At 34.9% G+C, this 16137-nt stretch overlaps 1 protein-coding gene across 2 annotated transcripts in view; it reads left to right on the top strand.

Moving 5' to 3' along the window:
• The window catches only part of LOC128985198 (scaffold protein salvador), a 59542-nt gene that overhangs the window by 32577 nt on the left and 10828 nt on the right, over positions 1-16137 (top strand). For both annotated transcript variants that reach the window (XM_054404591.1, XM_054404587.1), the window contains 5 exons: positions 1104-1268; positions 3360-3450; positions 6834-7026; positions 7410-7579; positions 9045-9210. In XM_054404591.1, coding sequence (XP_054260566.1) covers positions 1104-1268; positions 3360-3450; positions 6834-7026; positions 7410-7579; positions 9045-9210 — 785 coding nt within the window. The remainder of the gene's footprint in view (positions 1-1103; positions 1269-3359; positions 3451-6833; positions 7027-7409; positions 7580-9044; positions 9211-16137) is intronic.

Genomic DNA, 16137 nt, shown 5'->3' with positions numbered 1-16137 from the left:
AGTGTAAAAGAAGTTAATACCAACGAACAAGTACTAAGCTGTAAATAGTGATTTTGAGAACCGACGTGTTAAGGGTATTTTGATCCCAATAGTGAGCCAAAAAATACCGCAGACTAAAGGGCAGTTAAAACAAAACCAAAGCTCCAATTATTGGAAACCAGTGATTGCAGAAGGATTTGTGAATATCTGCTGTGATCACGACATTATAATAATCTCACACGATTGCAGTAACCTTAGTGTTTCACTACACTGTGATTTTTTACTTGACTCGGCTACAAGAAAAGAAAAGCATTGAATCCCCCAAAGAATAAATATAAAAAACCATGGCGCCTATTATTAAAAAGTGTAAATTTATGACGACCCTATTCAAAAAATGGCGTACAACTCACAGACTTTTTCTGGGTCATCAAAACTTCAGCTCAATTCCTGGAGAGCCTAGATATTAATAATTTTTAATTATTTTGCAATTTTAAACTAGTAGGCTCATTTTACAACAATATAGGGTTGCCAAAGATAGGGCATTCAGGGAAAACAGGGAATTATGTGTGCATTTTGTAATTTCACTGGAAAAGCCTGCTTCTAGTCCACGTTCACAGCAAAATCGTAAACCTCTTTTGCGGTCTTGGCAAAATCGTAAATACATTCCACAGTCACGGCAAAATCTAGAAAATCCTTCGCCTTTCTGTAAGAACCTTTCTGTAAACAGCTAATCAATATTTTATAAGTGACATAGTCTCTAAAAAGGTGATTGGTAGCTGTTGATAATGATGTTAGGAGAAAATGTGTCCAATATTACACATAACTGGGGTTTTGAACAGTCCTAATTTTATTTTAAAGTAGGTTAGGCCATGATTCAATAGCTAAATTCATTCTCACCAATTTATTGAATATGGGAAAACAAAGTTTTTATCTTGATCACACGGATAATAGACGGACAGAAATTGCGATAATACCTGTTTTAGCATTTTTAGGCTATAAAACATAAATTTAACAAAAAACATCCTTTTTTGTAAACCAGTAGCAGTACAGACCAAGTACACAGCTGAGTGTGAAGTCAAGTTGGTAGGTAGTTTTACCACAGTAAGGTGTTATGTTTGGTCTAGGCAACTCCACAGATGAGCTCAGGATGGGTGCCAGCGGAGTTACCATCACCAGGACTACATCCCCTGCGGTATAGTGAGGCTCCTGCTTATCATCATCCTCACCACCCCCACCACCATCATCATCATCCTCACGTCGATGACTACCGCATCACTGCCTATCAACAGGTCAGGATTAGCTTGATAAAAACATTTAAATGTTGAGGTTTTCGTCCTAAAACTTTACTGATGCAAATATATTGTCTAAAAGTGTCTAAATAATTTATCGTTAATGGTACAGTTTGTGAAAATATAACTTTCAAAGAACATTTGTTTGTCAAAAAATCTGCATTTTGCTAAAGTTATCTAATAAAGCGAGCTTTCTTGCACTGATTATAGCAAGCAAAGTAGCTGACTCCTGCATTTACTTACACTAGATAACCTGTTGCTCGAAATCGAGCAAAACTGAAACTTGTATAAAAAAATAAACCAAAAACATAAACAGCAATACCTTAATCAAAGAGTCATTTAAAAATAATTTATATGACTGATTATAGAAATATAAAAATATTATGATATCAAAAAATATAAAAGCAATCTACAATATTTAAATTTACATTCACTCTCATACTGCTTTGGTTATCTGTTATGTATAGTGGGGGGGTGCCCTATGAGCACGTAGATGTCAACCACACACTGTAAAGTGAGCTTATTAGTTTTGGGAAAAACTATATGATTTATTTGGCCAGGTGGTGCTTTGTTTTCAGCTTTAAAAATTGCTGCGAAATCTACACAGGTAGCACCATTGTAGCGAGGGAAGACACTTATTCTGTCTCTTATTATGTACATTAGAATCTCACTTGACTCCTCGGAGCTCTCGTCCCGACATAATGTCTGCCACAGCATAGATGAAGTAATATAGTTAATATATTATAAGTAATATAGTAATATTATATTACTTCATCTATGGCCACAGTCTTCAAAGATTTGAAAATGGATTGGCATTGTGACCCTATTTCCCGCATATTTTTTCATTGCATTTTTTTTTATTGCGCTTAGTTCTCCTTTGGGTTCTAGTGACATTGTCGTACTTAATTATATCAGTGTGTATTCAGGATCATCACCTACTTGAGGAATTTTCATTTATTATTTAGTAAAATTTAATTTGGACTTTTATTAGCTAATTTTTGAAACAATTTCATTTAGGTTTTGATTTTTTTGTGAGACAATTTCATCTAAGTTTGACTTTGTTAATTTTTGAAACTGCATAGTAAAAGTTAACCTGTATATAAATACAATTAACCCATTATTTATGCTTTAGAGTAACAATAGGACAAATATAATATATGAAACCAGCACAATGTTGCTCTGCTGCGCTATCCTCAATTTTGAGGGTAAACATTTTTCTCAGGTGCAGCAAAGTGCTACTTTGCTCACTAGTTACACAATAGTTATTTGTGTAACTAGTGGTGAAAGTGGCACTTTGCTGCACACGAGAGCAATGTTTACGCACGAGCCGCCAGTGCAGCAAAGGCCTTTTTCACTCGTGTTACACATTATATTTTTCCTACAGTCACTATAAAACATAAATAATTAGTCTTTCAAACACTATACAACACGTTTTTAGGTTCAGCTAGCAACACAATTACACAAATGGTGCCCTGGAGAAAGTAGTACCCGTGGTCCGTATCACTCCGCTATTTTTCCTCGGCAAGAAATGTGCTCCGTCTTTTGAGAATATAGTTCCGTATGTTTTTGTAATTTGAAGTGGTTTCCGCGCCTAAAAAAAATGCTTTAAAGGTATTTTCTTGTTTATTAAGACCGTAGGAATGTTTTAAAAACGTTTAAAAGAAAAGTCCAGAAAGTTCAGAAATACCAAAACTATAAACACGAAATGACAGGTTAAATCGTAGTTATAATAGTCAATCAGCTGTTCATAGTATTATTATCTTTAAGTGTTGCCAACCTATTTCCAAGCGTACACGGATTACGTGCATAATAAAACCACGCTGTTTTGTGTTGTTTGGTTGGAATCCTGATGTGCGGCAAAGTATAAACCGTGCGGCAAAGTATAAACCGTGCGGCAAAGTATAAATATGCAGCAATTAGCAGGCTTTCTGTACTATAAACAGTACAGGGAAGCCAACTTTGTCGGGTGACTGTAGGAAAATAACTATTTTAGTTTTAAAAATTCATAGCTTTTTTGTTTATGATACGAGTATATGATGAAATGAAATGGTATTTGTTATTTTTGCCATTGACATGTATAAACTGTTACAGATGCCATTCAACCAAGCTATCCTGCCAGCCCATGCACTTCACCCTCGTCACTCCACACACAATCTGTCCCAGAGTCGCGGACAGCCACCTGGTAAAGCTATGTAGATAAGATAACAGTTTGTAGAGCAAGTTGAAAGACATGAATGTTGCTGCAATATAAGACAAACCTTCAAAATAGTCTTATTGCCTCTAGACTTAGCGAGTGGCTTCTAACAAATAAGGTGCCATTTGAAGTTTATTGAGGATAGTAAATACTTTATCAGGGCCGGATTTAGCATTTTGGTGCCCCTAGGCCCAATAACCTTTCCGCCCCTTAGTCTGGTTGAAATGACTACAAACCTTTATTAATGCTAATTGCTTGAACACCACTCCACAATGAAAGTATTTTTAACACTTTACTTGGTTCTGTCTTTAAAAAAATTCCATCTTTAACACTTTTAGCAATTTTATGTTTTAAATAATAATTCACGTTTTGTGGGACTGAAACAAAACAAACTAACTCGTAGAGCATTCTTGCAAAAAATCATGACCACTGCATTGCTGCTACCTCAGTGACTTCCAATTTCAGGCCAAAAACATTAACTCCGTACAGTTCGTGATACCCATTTGTGAGCCCAGATACCGCACCAAGGGCGGGGCGAGCGGGGCGACCGCCCTGGGCGCCGTGGCTAGGGGGGCGCCATGGCTTTGGAAGGTTTAAAAGTTAAAAACGTTATCGGCAAACAGCAAACAAATATTTTAGAGGAAACGCGTAACATGTTATCAATGACTATTCTAAAGCAATCTATATCTTTCGTTTTGTTCATAAAATGGTACCCTGTTATTTAATATACAACTCGTATATTAAATAACAATAATTTTATTGGATTTAAATAATTCGTGTGTGTCTGTGAACGCGATAACTTGAGTAGTTTTTGTCCGATTTTGATTAAATTTGGTTTAAAGGTGTAAGGCGGGTTAAACTTGAATGAGTTTGCGAACTAGCATGATCGGACCATGGGAACGGGGTTTTACGGGGGGTTTTATGGGGTAAATATTGGTTTTTCTAATTTTTTACCCTCAAAACACAAAATTTCCCAATTTCTCTCTAGACCTTTGAAAAAAGCTTAAAAAAACAAATAATTTAGTATATTGAAGTGTTTTTGTACGGTTATTGGTAACGGAGAAAATTCAAAAAATTATAAATTTAAAATCCCCATGTTATTCTTATAGAGAATATTGGAAAATGTAGTAGTTTGCTTGTTTATTGATATATTTTGATCAAACTTGGCAAATATATTTATTTTGTACTAAGCTATTAATATTTTACTAAAAAATACACTTTATTGGTTTCCTTGTTGCAGCAAACCTAAGTACTCGTTAGACCTAATGTTATTTAAATAGATTTAATTGAAAATCAATACAGACAAATGGAAATTCGCTTAGTCAGCAGGTTTGCTGCGGCGGGGGTATTTAATATAACACATCTGTTATAAGTCGATAATTATAAATTGATGTTCCCGTGGTTGAAAATAATTATTCTGTAAACTTGTAAAACATTAGATAACTCATATAAGTATAAAATCATACATAAAGATAATAATTGGACTCCTAAAAAGGATATTAAGATAACAACATAAAAATATAATTATACTTTCTCTTCGTTCTTCCATTCTTTCTTGGGGGTCCCTTCATTCTACGCATTACTCATAATCAGCTGAGCTTTTATCATCGCAGTTATTGATAACAACAGTTTTTTTTCTTATTGTAGCTATTAGAGAGTAATAACATAGACTAAGCAAAGTATTTTTTATCTATGGTAATAAACAACAAATGCTTTCTGTTACTAAATCTTACAAATATCTGGATTATAGTAAATTAGGCCTAAGTCTAGGTTTCATTTGATTTCTATAACTACTATTGTATGGGCCTATTACATTATTCAGAACAATGTTCAATCTACAATTGTTTTGTTTAATAGTAAGGCAGGCTACTTATAGGCCTATTTAAGTACCTACTTTATTTTGAACATACATTTTGAGTATTTTGACGGAATGTTTTTTTACAACAGACAAGATTAGAACATTTAATTTTCTTTAATTTTAAAACTTTATTTTTCCTTTAACCACTGTCAAACCATTGGAAATTGTGTATGCCCACTGTTACAAAAACCACACTAACTAAGAAAAATGGTAATAAACTTATAAAACTAAAGGTGAAAAGGTAATATATATGAGGTTACATTACCTTAATCGCCAAGTGATCCATGTAGTCCAAAACTAGGATTACGTACGTTTCAACGTCAATGTGCCATTGTCAAATCTACAAAAACTTTTTTAAACCATAAGGGTCACGTCATAGTCTTTCCGACACACAAACGAAACAATAACAAACAAAAATACATTTAAGTAGGCCTACTAACTAATTTATGGTAAACGGTCGTCACAACATAGTAGGTACAGATCTGATCGCATGCCGAGAATCAACTGATGGTGCGCCGCTTCCTGGTTTATCAATTTGGACTTTGTCCTCTGCCACCTGTATCATCTAGTTGTGAGCTATTTAGTTTTATGAGGGATTCAAACAATGCATTTGACTGGAAAACACATTTGTCATTCAACAAATTTTGAGGCTGGTTCCTTGTAGCTTTATAAATCTCATAATTTTCCAATGCAGTTAATCTATGTCTTTTCTGCAAATGTGTAATGGTTTTAAATTAGTATTAATATTTGTATAGTTGTGGTTGCTATTGGTCAGATGTGCTGCAAAGTTAGATTTTTGTCATAAATGTGAAAAGGTAGGAACTACCAAAGATAGTCCTGTACATGGACACAGATAGTCCTGTATATGGACACAGTTAGTCTTTGACATTGCCTAGCCATATGAATTATTTATAAAACCCGCCCTTGAAAAAATAAAAAACGTATCTGTATTTGGATCCGAGGATCCGGATCCGATTTTTTCAAGATCCGGATCCGGTACCGACATTTTCTTGGATCCGCCCATCACTAATTTGGATACATGATGAATATATTATATTTTTATATTGCTTCAACACTAATACCTAAAAATCAAATGGGTTTTATTACTGTATTTGTTTGTATAATCATTCAAGAAACAAGAATGATATTACAGTATACAGTTATAAACTTGCATCTGTTAGTCTGTCAGGATGTTTATCAACAAAAGCCCTAATAAAAAAGATTAAATACCATATGTTGTCTAACACATATGACTAACAACACACAGACCATGAATCCAAGGCCCCAGTAAAGCTGAGAATTAAGAGTCCTGGTGGCGTCACTAATATTTATCTGTAGAGTACAGTAAATACTTTTGCTGAAACGGCTTACATCATGCTTTGCTTGCTATCTTGCTTGTTGCTATGTTCCACTTAAAGGCCACAAGATGGATATTCAATTGCAGGGTTAATTAATACTAGCTCCCAGCCTTAAAAACAATGTTAAATTGAAAACACCCAAACACATGTTCTAGGAGCTGGATTAGATTCATCAGAAGAGATGCCATTACCTCCTGGATGGTCTGTTGATTTCACACTGCGAGGGCGCAAGTATTACATTGACCACAACACTAAGACCACCCACTGGAGTCACCCCTTAGAGAAAGAAGGTCTACCTACTGGATGGGAGCGGATTGAGTCCCCTGAATATGGTGTATACTACGTTAAGTAAGTTTACTTTGTCTAAATAAGTAAACAGAAAAGTATATCCACTGTTATATCTTTCAGCCTTACTTACAACAGGTCTCCAAAGCAAAACTACGTGCGGTTCATTTACACGCAACTTGGACTGTGTAAGCCCGCAGAAAGTTTTTGGATTTTTCCTCCTCCGTTGCAAAAAGTTAAAAAATTCTGCTTTGGGGCAACAGGTTATCGTTTGCAAATATTTTATAGGTATGTTAATAAGAAAATGAAAAAAAGTCTGCATATAAATTTCTTGCCTGAAATTAATTTACTATATCTAGATATTGATAACTATAGTTCGTCCAGCACTGTTATTTATCACATTACACATTATCACATCTGTGACTCATTATACCGTCTGTTAACAGTCACATCACCAGGGCTGCGCAGTATGAACATCCGTGCGCTCCTCACTATATCTATCAGCCTGAGTTGAGGATTCAGCTAGAGGTTCCTCGCTTGCTTGCCTCTCCACCTCGCCACACACATTTTCACCCTCATAGTGTCTTGGTTCCAGCAAATCCTTATCTAAATCAAGGTTTGTTTTTTTACAATCTTATACAATAGGCTACTAGCTGTGAGCATGTCCTACGCATGGAAATCAAGTATTCGGTTAACTGGTTTTTTGTGTAGGAACGATCCAACTTGAATCTAGATCAATCATGTCCAATTTTGAAAGCAAATAAAAATACACAGTAGCTCCTAATCTAAGTAGAAGTAGGCTATAGTAAACAGGTACAACAAAATATTCAGAAAAAGACTAAACCGGAGAAAGGTTCAAACATGCAACGCGTAAATAACTTAAATATCAAACATGCTCTTATTGGTTGGACAGATGGGAAGAGTGTGGGTGGAACTCGGAAGTGCAGCTTTCTCCAAGTTCTGGGATGTTTTGACATTATTAATAGCTAATCAATCAAGGAGCTGCACAATTGGCTCGCAACTCAAAATAAACAAATGTTAAGAATGGAATGTGATATTTGGCAATTTCAAAAATATACTATACTAGCAGAGTACCCATCCTTCGTACGGGGTTGGCAAATAAGTATAAAATAGGTATACTCCGTCTTTGCATTTGCCATGTGAGAAGACACGGTTTGAGAAAATTTGCTTCCTCAAATTTACGGTATGCTTAGTATTACACATGTACCATAGCCATAATGTTCTACCACTGTGAAGTACACAATAGAGAAAGATCGATTATTAAAAATTCGTAAAATATCACAAATTATTCATGAAATTAAAAACATAAACATAACTGTAAACAACCCTACATAACAGTTCCTAACACATAACAGTTCCTAACACATAACAGTCCTACATAATCCTACACGTAACAGTTCTCATTGCGAATCACAGTTTTTGTTGCTGCTTAGTTTTCAAATTAGCTGTTTTCATAAATAATGAAAAAAATAATAGTGCTGCACCCCGTTAGTAAATCTTATAAATTTTTAATGCTTTTGCATATCATAGAACCAACTCTTTTAGTTGAAACAGCTGGCTAAATTCTTCAATTCCCCTAATATGAATGAGTTAGCCCTATTGTTGTATATGAGTTGTATATGAGACCCTCTGGGGCGGAGCCCGAAAGGATTTTTAAAATAAGAATATGCCTATATGTTAATCGGGAATGTGAGCTATCATCATGCAAAATTTCAGCCCAATCCGACCAGTATTTTTCGCGTTTACTTGTCACAAACATACATACATACATACATCCAAACTTTCTCATTTATAATATTAGTAGGATAGATGCTCTGGCTTCTTGTTCTGATTGATATCTGTCTCCTGACCAGGTAGGTTTGGCACACCTACCTGCAGTACTTATCAACAGTACTGCTGCCTGGCAGTAATGATTTAGAATCACTATACTCAAAATCACTATACTATCACATCTCTCAAAGCCAAATTAAAATCTATGAAATGAAGGCAAGTAAAACAAATGTATATGTTTTTAAAAGCATAGAATTGTCCAAAATACAGAGCAAACACACTTTCTACAGAGATTCCTCATTGGCTGAGTGTTTATTCACGAGCATCTGCAGAACTGGATCACAAGTTGCGGTGGGAAATGTTCCGTCTTCCTGAGTTGGACTGCTTCAATGCAATGCTGACTCGCCTTTACAAACAGGAACTTGAGGAAATAGTTATGCGATATGAAGCTTACAGGTAAATCTTTATCAATATTTATATTTATTCCATATTATTTATTCGCATAGGTTCTACAATAAAGGTTTTCCCTGTACATCCCTTAATCAGTCATCCTACTTAACAGATTTTTACGTTTGACGTGTCATTGTACAGCGTATGTGATACATGATCTAGCAGAGTGACTAATTGTAACTAAAAAGGCCACTTCCTTTAGAGCTTCGCCTTCCAGCGTTTGATTTTTAAAAGTTTATTTTAACCTTTAGCGGTCCATAGGCGAACTGAGTCCGACATTGCGTCATTGACAGTTCCGGTCCTTTGGCGGACTCAGTCCGACACTATTGCGCAACTTATTTCGGAGCTATACATCGACTTAAAACGCGATGGTTTGCCGATGCATAGGTTATACAGATATCGGGTAATCGATATATTTCACTTTTAGTCTGTTCCAAATCGTAAAAAGTAAAAAAAAAACAAGTGTCAGATTGTTGTCAGCTCGAGCTCGCTAGCTGTCAGCTGTCACCAGAGTCTGATCGTCATTGCTGCTAACCTCTATTGTTGTTTTAGTACGTTGTGGTGTATTTTATTCGTGTTTGTGTTATTTTCGCAACAAATATTATAAAGAAGAGTTTGTTCTTTGTTTTTATTTGGTTTTCAATAAGTTTTTATGGCTTCAACAAGTAGAACCGGGCCTGACGTTTTAGATGATGATGAAATAGAGGACGCTTTGTTTGACGATATTGATAGCGAAGAAGACGCGGACGATCCTCTTTTTCATTACTCTGAAAATGAGTCTGAAAGTGATGAAAACGATGTTTTAGGGGAAGAAATATCGGCAAGTGATGAAGAAAGTGAAGTTGAACCAGAAATACCGATTGATGGTGCGGGTGATGCGGTGAATAGGCCTAGGCGTGGACGACAAGTTAGGCCTAACCTGCTGCCAGAAGTTGACGCTGAGTGGGAGTCTTGCGATGAAGATACTCCTGATTTTGATATTTTACCTTTTGATAACAGTGAATTTGGTTTCGTCAACACAAGAGATCCTGGTCAAGAACCACCTACCAAACCTATAGACTTTTTTCACCTTATTTTCACAACTCAATTGTTTAGTGAAATAGTACAGGAAACAAACAGGTATGTGAAACAAAAGATTGCCAAAATAACACCTCTGCGACAGCACTTTATTTGGTGGGGTTGGACAGATGTGACTGTCAGAGAAATGATTGCGTTTCACGGTGTGCTATTGAACATGGGACGTCAAGCCAGACAAACTTTGAAAAGTGTTTTTTCCGATGGTTGGGTTGATTCATCAAACTTTTTCAAAGATGTTTTTTCCAGGAAAAGGTTTTTGCAACTTTTTTGGGCTCTTCATGTGTCTCCACCAGATGGATCCCGTGCCAGAAGTATGCAGTCTAGAGCTAGCAAAATAAAAAATGTGATGGATTATGTTGGTAGCAAATTTATTGAACTTTATAGGCCTAGCCAGTTCATTTCTGTTGATGAGTCAACTGTCAGTTTCAAAGGGAGGGTAACGTTCAAAATGTACAACCCTAAAAAGCCCACTAAGTGGGGACTCCGCCTTTATGTCCTGGCAGACGCAACCACTGGGTATGTAAGCGTAGTGACCCCATACTACGGCTCGTACACCACAAACAGTCTGTTACGCCCTGACTTACCTTTCACTGTAAGAATAATTCTACATTTAGCTGAACAGCTCCAAACTGCTACACAGAATATAGGTTACTTTTTTTACACTGACAGATTTTACACAAGCATAGATTTAGCTAAAGAGTTACTCCAAAAAAATATCTATCTCACTGGTACAGTTATGACCAACAGAAGGGGCCTACCTAAAAAATTTAAAAAAGGTACCTAAAGCAGTTACAAAAACACAAAGTTGTAGCCTACAAGAATAAAGAAAAAAATATCTTAGCACTATCCTGGAAAGACAAAAGAGTAGTTAGCATGGTAAGTACATGCAACAATGCCAAAACTCACTTAGTTACTAGAACCAAGAAAACCAATGTACAAGAACAGATCAGTAAGCCACAAATGATATCGGACTATACTGCTAAAATGGGTGGAGTCGATCGCAGTGACCACTACTGTACTAGCTATGGTTTCGCTAAGAAGAGTCTGAAATGGTGGCGCAAACTTTACTTTTGGATGTTGGAGGTTTCTGTTGTAAATAGTTTTATTTTGTACAACTTGGACAGGAAAAATCATGACTTGCCTGCAGTTCGTCACCTCGATTACAGAAAGCAGCTTATAGAGCAACTCGTAGGCGATGTCCGCAACATGCGTCGTAAGAGGGGTAGACCTTCATCTTTGGACAACGATGCTGCCATTCGCATGAATGGCTTATACCATTCAATCAAGGCACATGAAGGAAAGAAAACCAAAGACTGCGCTGTATGCTCAGACAGATAAAAACCCGGAGGGAGAAAGGAAACATCCTTTTATTGTGACACTTGTCCGCGTAAACCGGGTCTTCACCCCAATGGATGTTTTGACAAGTACCATACTAAGAAAAATTATAGAGACTAGACTTGAAAGCCAACCCTTGTAAATATGTAAATAGTAACTAGCCTAAATGTGGAACTTATTTTTTTTCGGCAATTTATTTCAATTTTTGTTTGAACATTTTTTTTTCGATGTGAGCCTATGTAGTTTTATTCTTGCTTTTTAGTCTGGATTTCTTTTACATAGGCTAAAGCAATGTGAAACCAGTACAATAGTTCATTTTTTATTACCCAGTGATTCAGTGGGTGTTGTGAGTGAAAGTGAAAGTGGGAAACTCCAAGACAAATGATAGGCCTACTTTTGCTTTCCGTAAGTTACAAATTTTATTTTTATTATTTGCATTTTTATAGGTAATAATTCTCAATATTATGTTTCTAAAATTCTTTTTTACATTGCTAGAATGCTCTTAGCTATAAGGAATAATAAAAAGCAGAGGAAATATAAAAAAACTGACACTTCCTAGGCTAACCAACAAATTTTTTGGGTTATTTTGTTTTATTTTTGTACATATAAATAAATGTTTTACAAAAAATCAGACATCTCATACATCATAAATTGTCACTGAAATACTAGTAATTACATATCAGTAAAAAAAAAACATTTAGCATAAGCATAACCAGAAAAATTTTCTGTCATAAGAGAGATGTTTACAAATACAGGTGATGAATCATACTAATAAATAGGACCTGGTGCAACAGTATACCGCCATTTAAATAGACCCCAAAAGGTTAATTCAGTGATGCTGACCAACTTTCTTATAATGCTTTACATATTAATATAAATTTGAGACGTTGATGATTTCGCCCCGATCGGAGGAGACGAAGATGAAAGATGTTAACTAGTTCTCTACGGCCGTAGGAGACGTTCATGGGGTTCGCCGTGATCCTAAAAGACAAAGATGATGTCTCTGCCGTCGCGAAAGATGTTCACTATTTCTCCGCGGCCACATGAGACATTAATAATTTTGCCGCGATCAGAGTAACCGAAGATGATGTCCCCGCGCCTGCACAAGTAACCTAAACCGCACAAGATGTAAACTTTTTCTCCGGTGCCATAGGAGTTCATTATTTCGCCGTGATCGCAGAAGACGAAAATGATGTCTCCCTGATCGTGCATGATGTTAACTATTTTGCTGTGAACGTAGAAGATATTCAGGATCTCTCCCCGATTGCGGCAGATGTCCCCATGATTTTGCTCAGACCAGTGGCGTTTCTTGGTAAAATTCCAGGGGGGGGGGGGGGGAGAAGCCTCAATTTTCCCAACTGCTTAACATACATTTCCCAACTCATTTTTATTTTAAGAAATCAATTTCTGTACACATTTTAAACATTTACAAATATTATACTACATTGCAGTCATACTCAATTCAGTATTTATTAACTTGTATTAACAAAACATAGCCAGTTTTACATATATACAAAATTAATCAATTCCAAAAACTTCTAAAAGTTCTACCAATTCAAAATGAAGTTTTATGACTCCAAAAAAACTTGAATAAGTATTGTTTAAAATCCAATAAACTGTACAAACCATTGTGGTAGCAGACGTAGCCGTTTAAAATTTTAGGGATATAAATAGGCCTAGTACAAATTAGTATGAAAACAATTATTTTATTACAAAATAATTAAATTAAAACACTTTTGGAAATTGATATTAAGATCAACATTTTAACTTTCATAAAACTTACAACTAGGCCTAAACAAGTTTGTAATGATGATATATTAATATCAGTGTTATGAATAATATTATTATAGTCTAGACAAGAATAAAACTAAAATAAGACTCATATAAAATAAAAATGTTTAACTTGGTTGATAATAAACTTAGGCCTACAAAAAAAAATGTTTACCTAACCCGCCATGTTAAACTTCCCTATCCCAAGCGTGATGTATACAACTTCCTTACTTCTCGAGTGATGTAAAGTTGAAAAAAACTCACTCGGTGATGTAATGAAACCCATTTAAATAACATTGAGTGGATAACTTAAAAAATATACCTCTATGGAGCCAACGACGTTCAACGCTAAAAATCAGCTGTGTGTTTGAATGTTATTGTTATGCTTTGAAGAATTTTCCTAACCTAGCTTTTGTTTGTAAATGAACGTTACTGTTAGAAGATGAGTGAAATTGATAATGAAGCATATTGCTCGTAACCTCCTGAATATTGTCGGGTCAGGTAAAATCTTGTACGTTACACGTTACGCAAGAGCGTGTTTACATCACTTCGGTGAATTATGCAACTCGCCTCCGCTCGTTGCACAACATTCACCTGCGTGATGTAAAAACGCTCTTACTACACTTGTAATGTAAATAGCTATAACCTTCATATAACTAGCACAATATTAGTGTTTTTAATAACATAACAGTCAATAGATTAAATAACAAATAAAATATGTCTAGTATAAAATACATAATTGTAACTTGATTAATAAACTTGGACATACAGTGACAATTTTAACTTCACAAAATTTACACCAAACACGTTTATAAAAAACCTGGGTCTATAGATAAAAATAAAATAGGCCTCTTAAAAATAAAAACTTGTAACTTGATTTATAATAAACTTATATACAGACAATATTTGATCTTCAATCTTTCATTTTCTCGTCTACTGTTTAATTTTAACTATAGGGTCGTCAAGTGGTCAAAACTTGACCAAAAATATGTAATGTACAGACTTCTCTATTTTCATCCGACTATGTGAATAAAACATATGATTGGATTTTTTTATCTATCTATCTAACTATATATTAATTACGTAAGCCGATTCTTTGCGCCAAAATTGTGGACGACTGGGAAGTCTTAGAACGACAGGAGAGGGCTCAAATTAAAGGTCTCAATCCCGTGACGGCGGGAAAAATAGTGCAATTCCTTAAATTTCAACACCAAATTAGATATAATGTAAAATGTTCTCCATAAGAATAGCATTAGAAGCCATTTACTGCTGATTTTTGTTTACTTCAATACAGCTGATCATGATTTATCATTAAGCCAGTACACAATATTAACATTTGGATTACGTATTTGCCAGTTCATTCTGCAATCTACTGTAAACTATATAAAACCAGGGATAACGTTACCTGTAATAATTAAGAGTTTTTAGTTACGTCTTAGAATGTTGAAATAAATTGTTTTACTGTGGAACCTTTCAAATTTGTATATTTTAAAGCATATGATAGGTAGTAGAATCATAGAGCTGGCTCAAATCAAAAGAGTTGAACTTAGAATGTCTGAATAAACTATGAAGTTTTTCTTCTAATATAAAGGTTATTGTTGGGTTGAAGGAATGTTTGATATGAAATAACCACATTGACTAAATAATTAACGATCCAAGATTAAATGGAGAACTTCTGCTTTGTTTCAAAACATATGTTCAAGACTTATTCCAATGAAGGCAATGAATACAAATTTTTGTATTCATTGTTCAATATACTCATTCTTTGTAAATTTAATAACATTTTTCATTTGACATTTATTGTAGTGATTAATCAATATTTTTATTGATTTTTTGATTGATTTTTTTTATTGATTTTTATCACTACATCTATGGAAGTGGAATAACCTCAATGGCTATACTCTTAAAAAATAGCCTGGGAATAAAGATGAAATAGGTTCGTACAAGCAATATATTTGTTAATTAATAAGTAAATACTAATACTATGACAGGTTCCATTGGGCGGAAAAACAATTGTTTGGAGGAGATTTTAAACAGGTACTGTCTGTTTCTCAAAGAAAAAAAGGTTCAAATAATATACCTTAGCATGTATGGTATGTACAGTAAAGCGAGCATTTGTATATAACATTAAAACCTAAAGATAGTTTCCATTTCTTTACGTTTCTTAAACTAACCAAAAATATGCATGTCAATGCTAATGAAAAGTAATTTCGTTATTCGTTTTGACAACTGTGTAATGGAACCCTAACCAGTCGCCAAAGATTTGTGAATCAGCCGATGATAAGGCCTATTTTGATAGAATATTTAAAGTCAATCGCATGTTTCGGAGGAATACCACCACATAAACTTTCACTAATTGTAGTTGTTTATGTTGATCAGAAACAAATCTAGGGTTAAGTTTGATCAATGGGATGCCTTTACTTTACATTATTTTGTTAAACCTTTACAAAAGGAGTATAACTGGGTTGGGATGCATTAGCGGTTTTGACCAAGAACTAAGCTTATCTCAACCTGTAGTAATAATAGAGATCGATGATCTCAACACGCCTTTATTTGCCTTTTCATATTTGACGAAGACAATTTTTAAAATTCCAATCAGGGAAGCCTTTTTTACCATCATTAACCACAAGACCAAACACCAAAGCTACCTTAGCAAACCTGTATTTATTCACACACAATTATATGTTTGTTGCCTCAGAGTCTCTGGAGTCATTCATATTATTTATTGAAAATAACGTCAACAAAATCAAA

Source organism: Macrosteles quadrilineatus, unplaced genomic scaffold (genome assembly GCF_028750875.1).
Source record: "Macrosteles quadrilineatus isolate MER2022 unplaced genomic scaffold, UCM_ALF_1.0 Scaffold_1__1_contigs__length_201487025, whole genome shotgun sequence".
Lineage (NCBI taxonomy): Eukaryota > Metazoa > Arthropoda > Insecta > Hemiptera > Cicadellidae > Macrosteles > Macrosteles quadrilineatus.
This window is presented reverse-complemented; position numbering and strand designations above follow the sequence as displayed.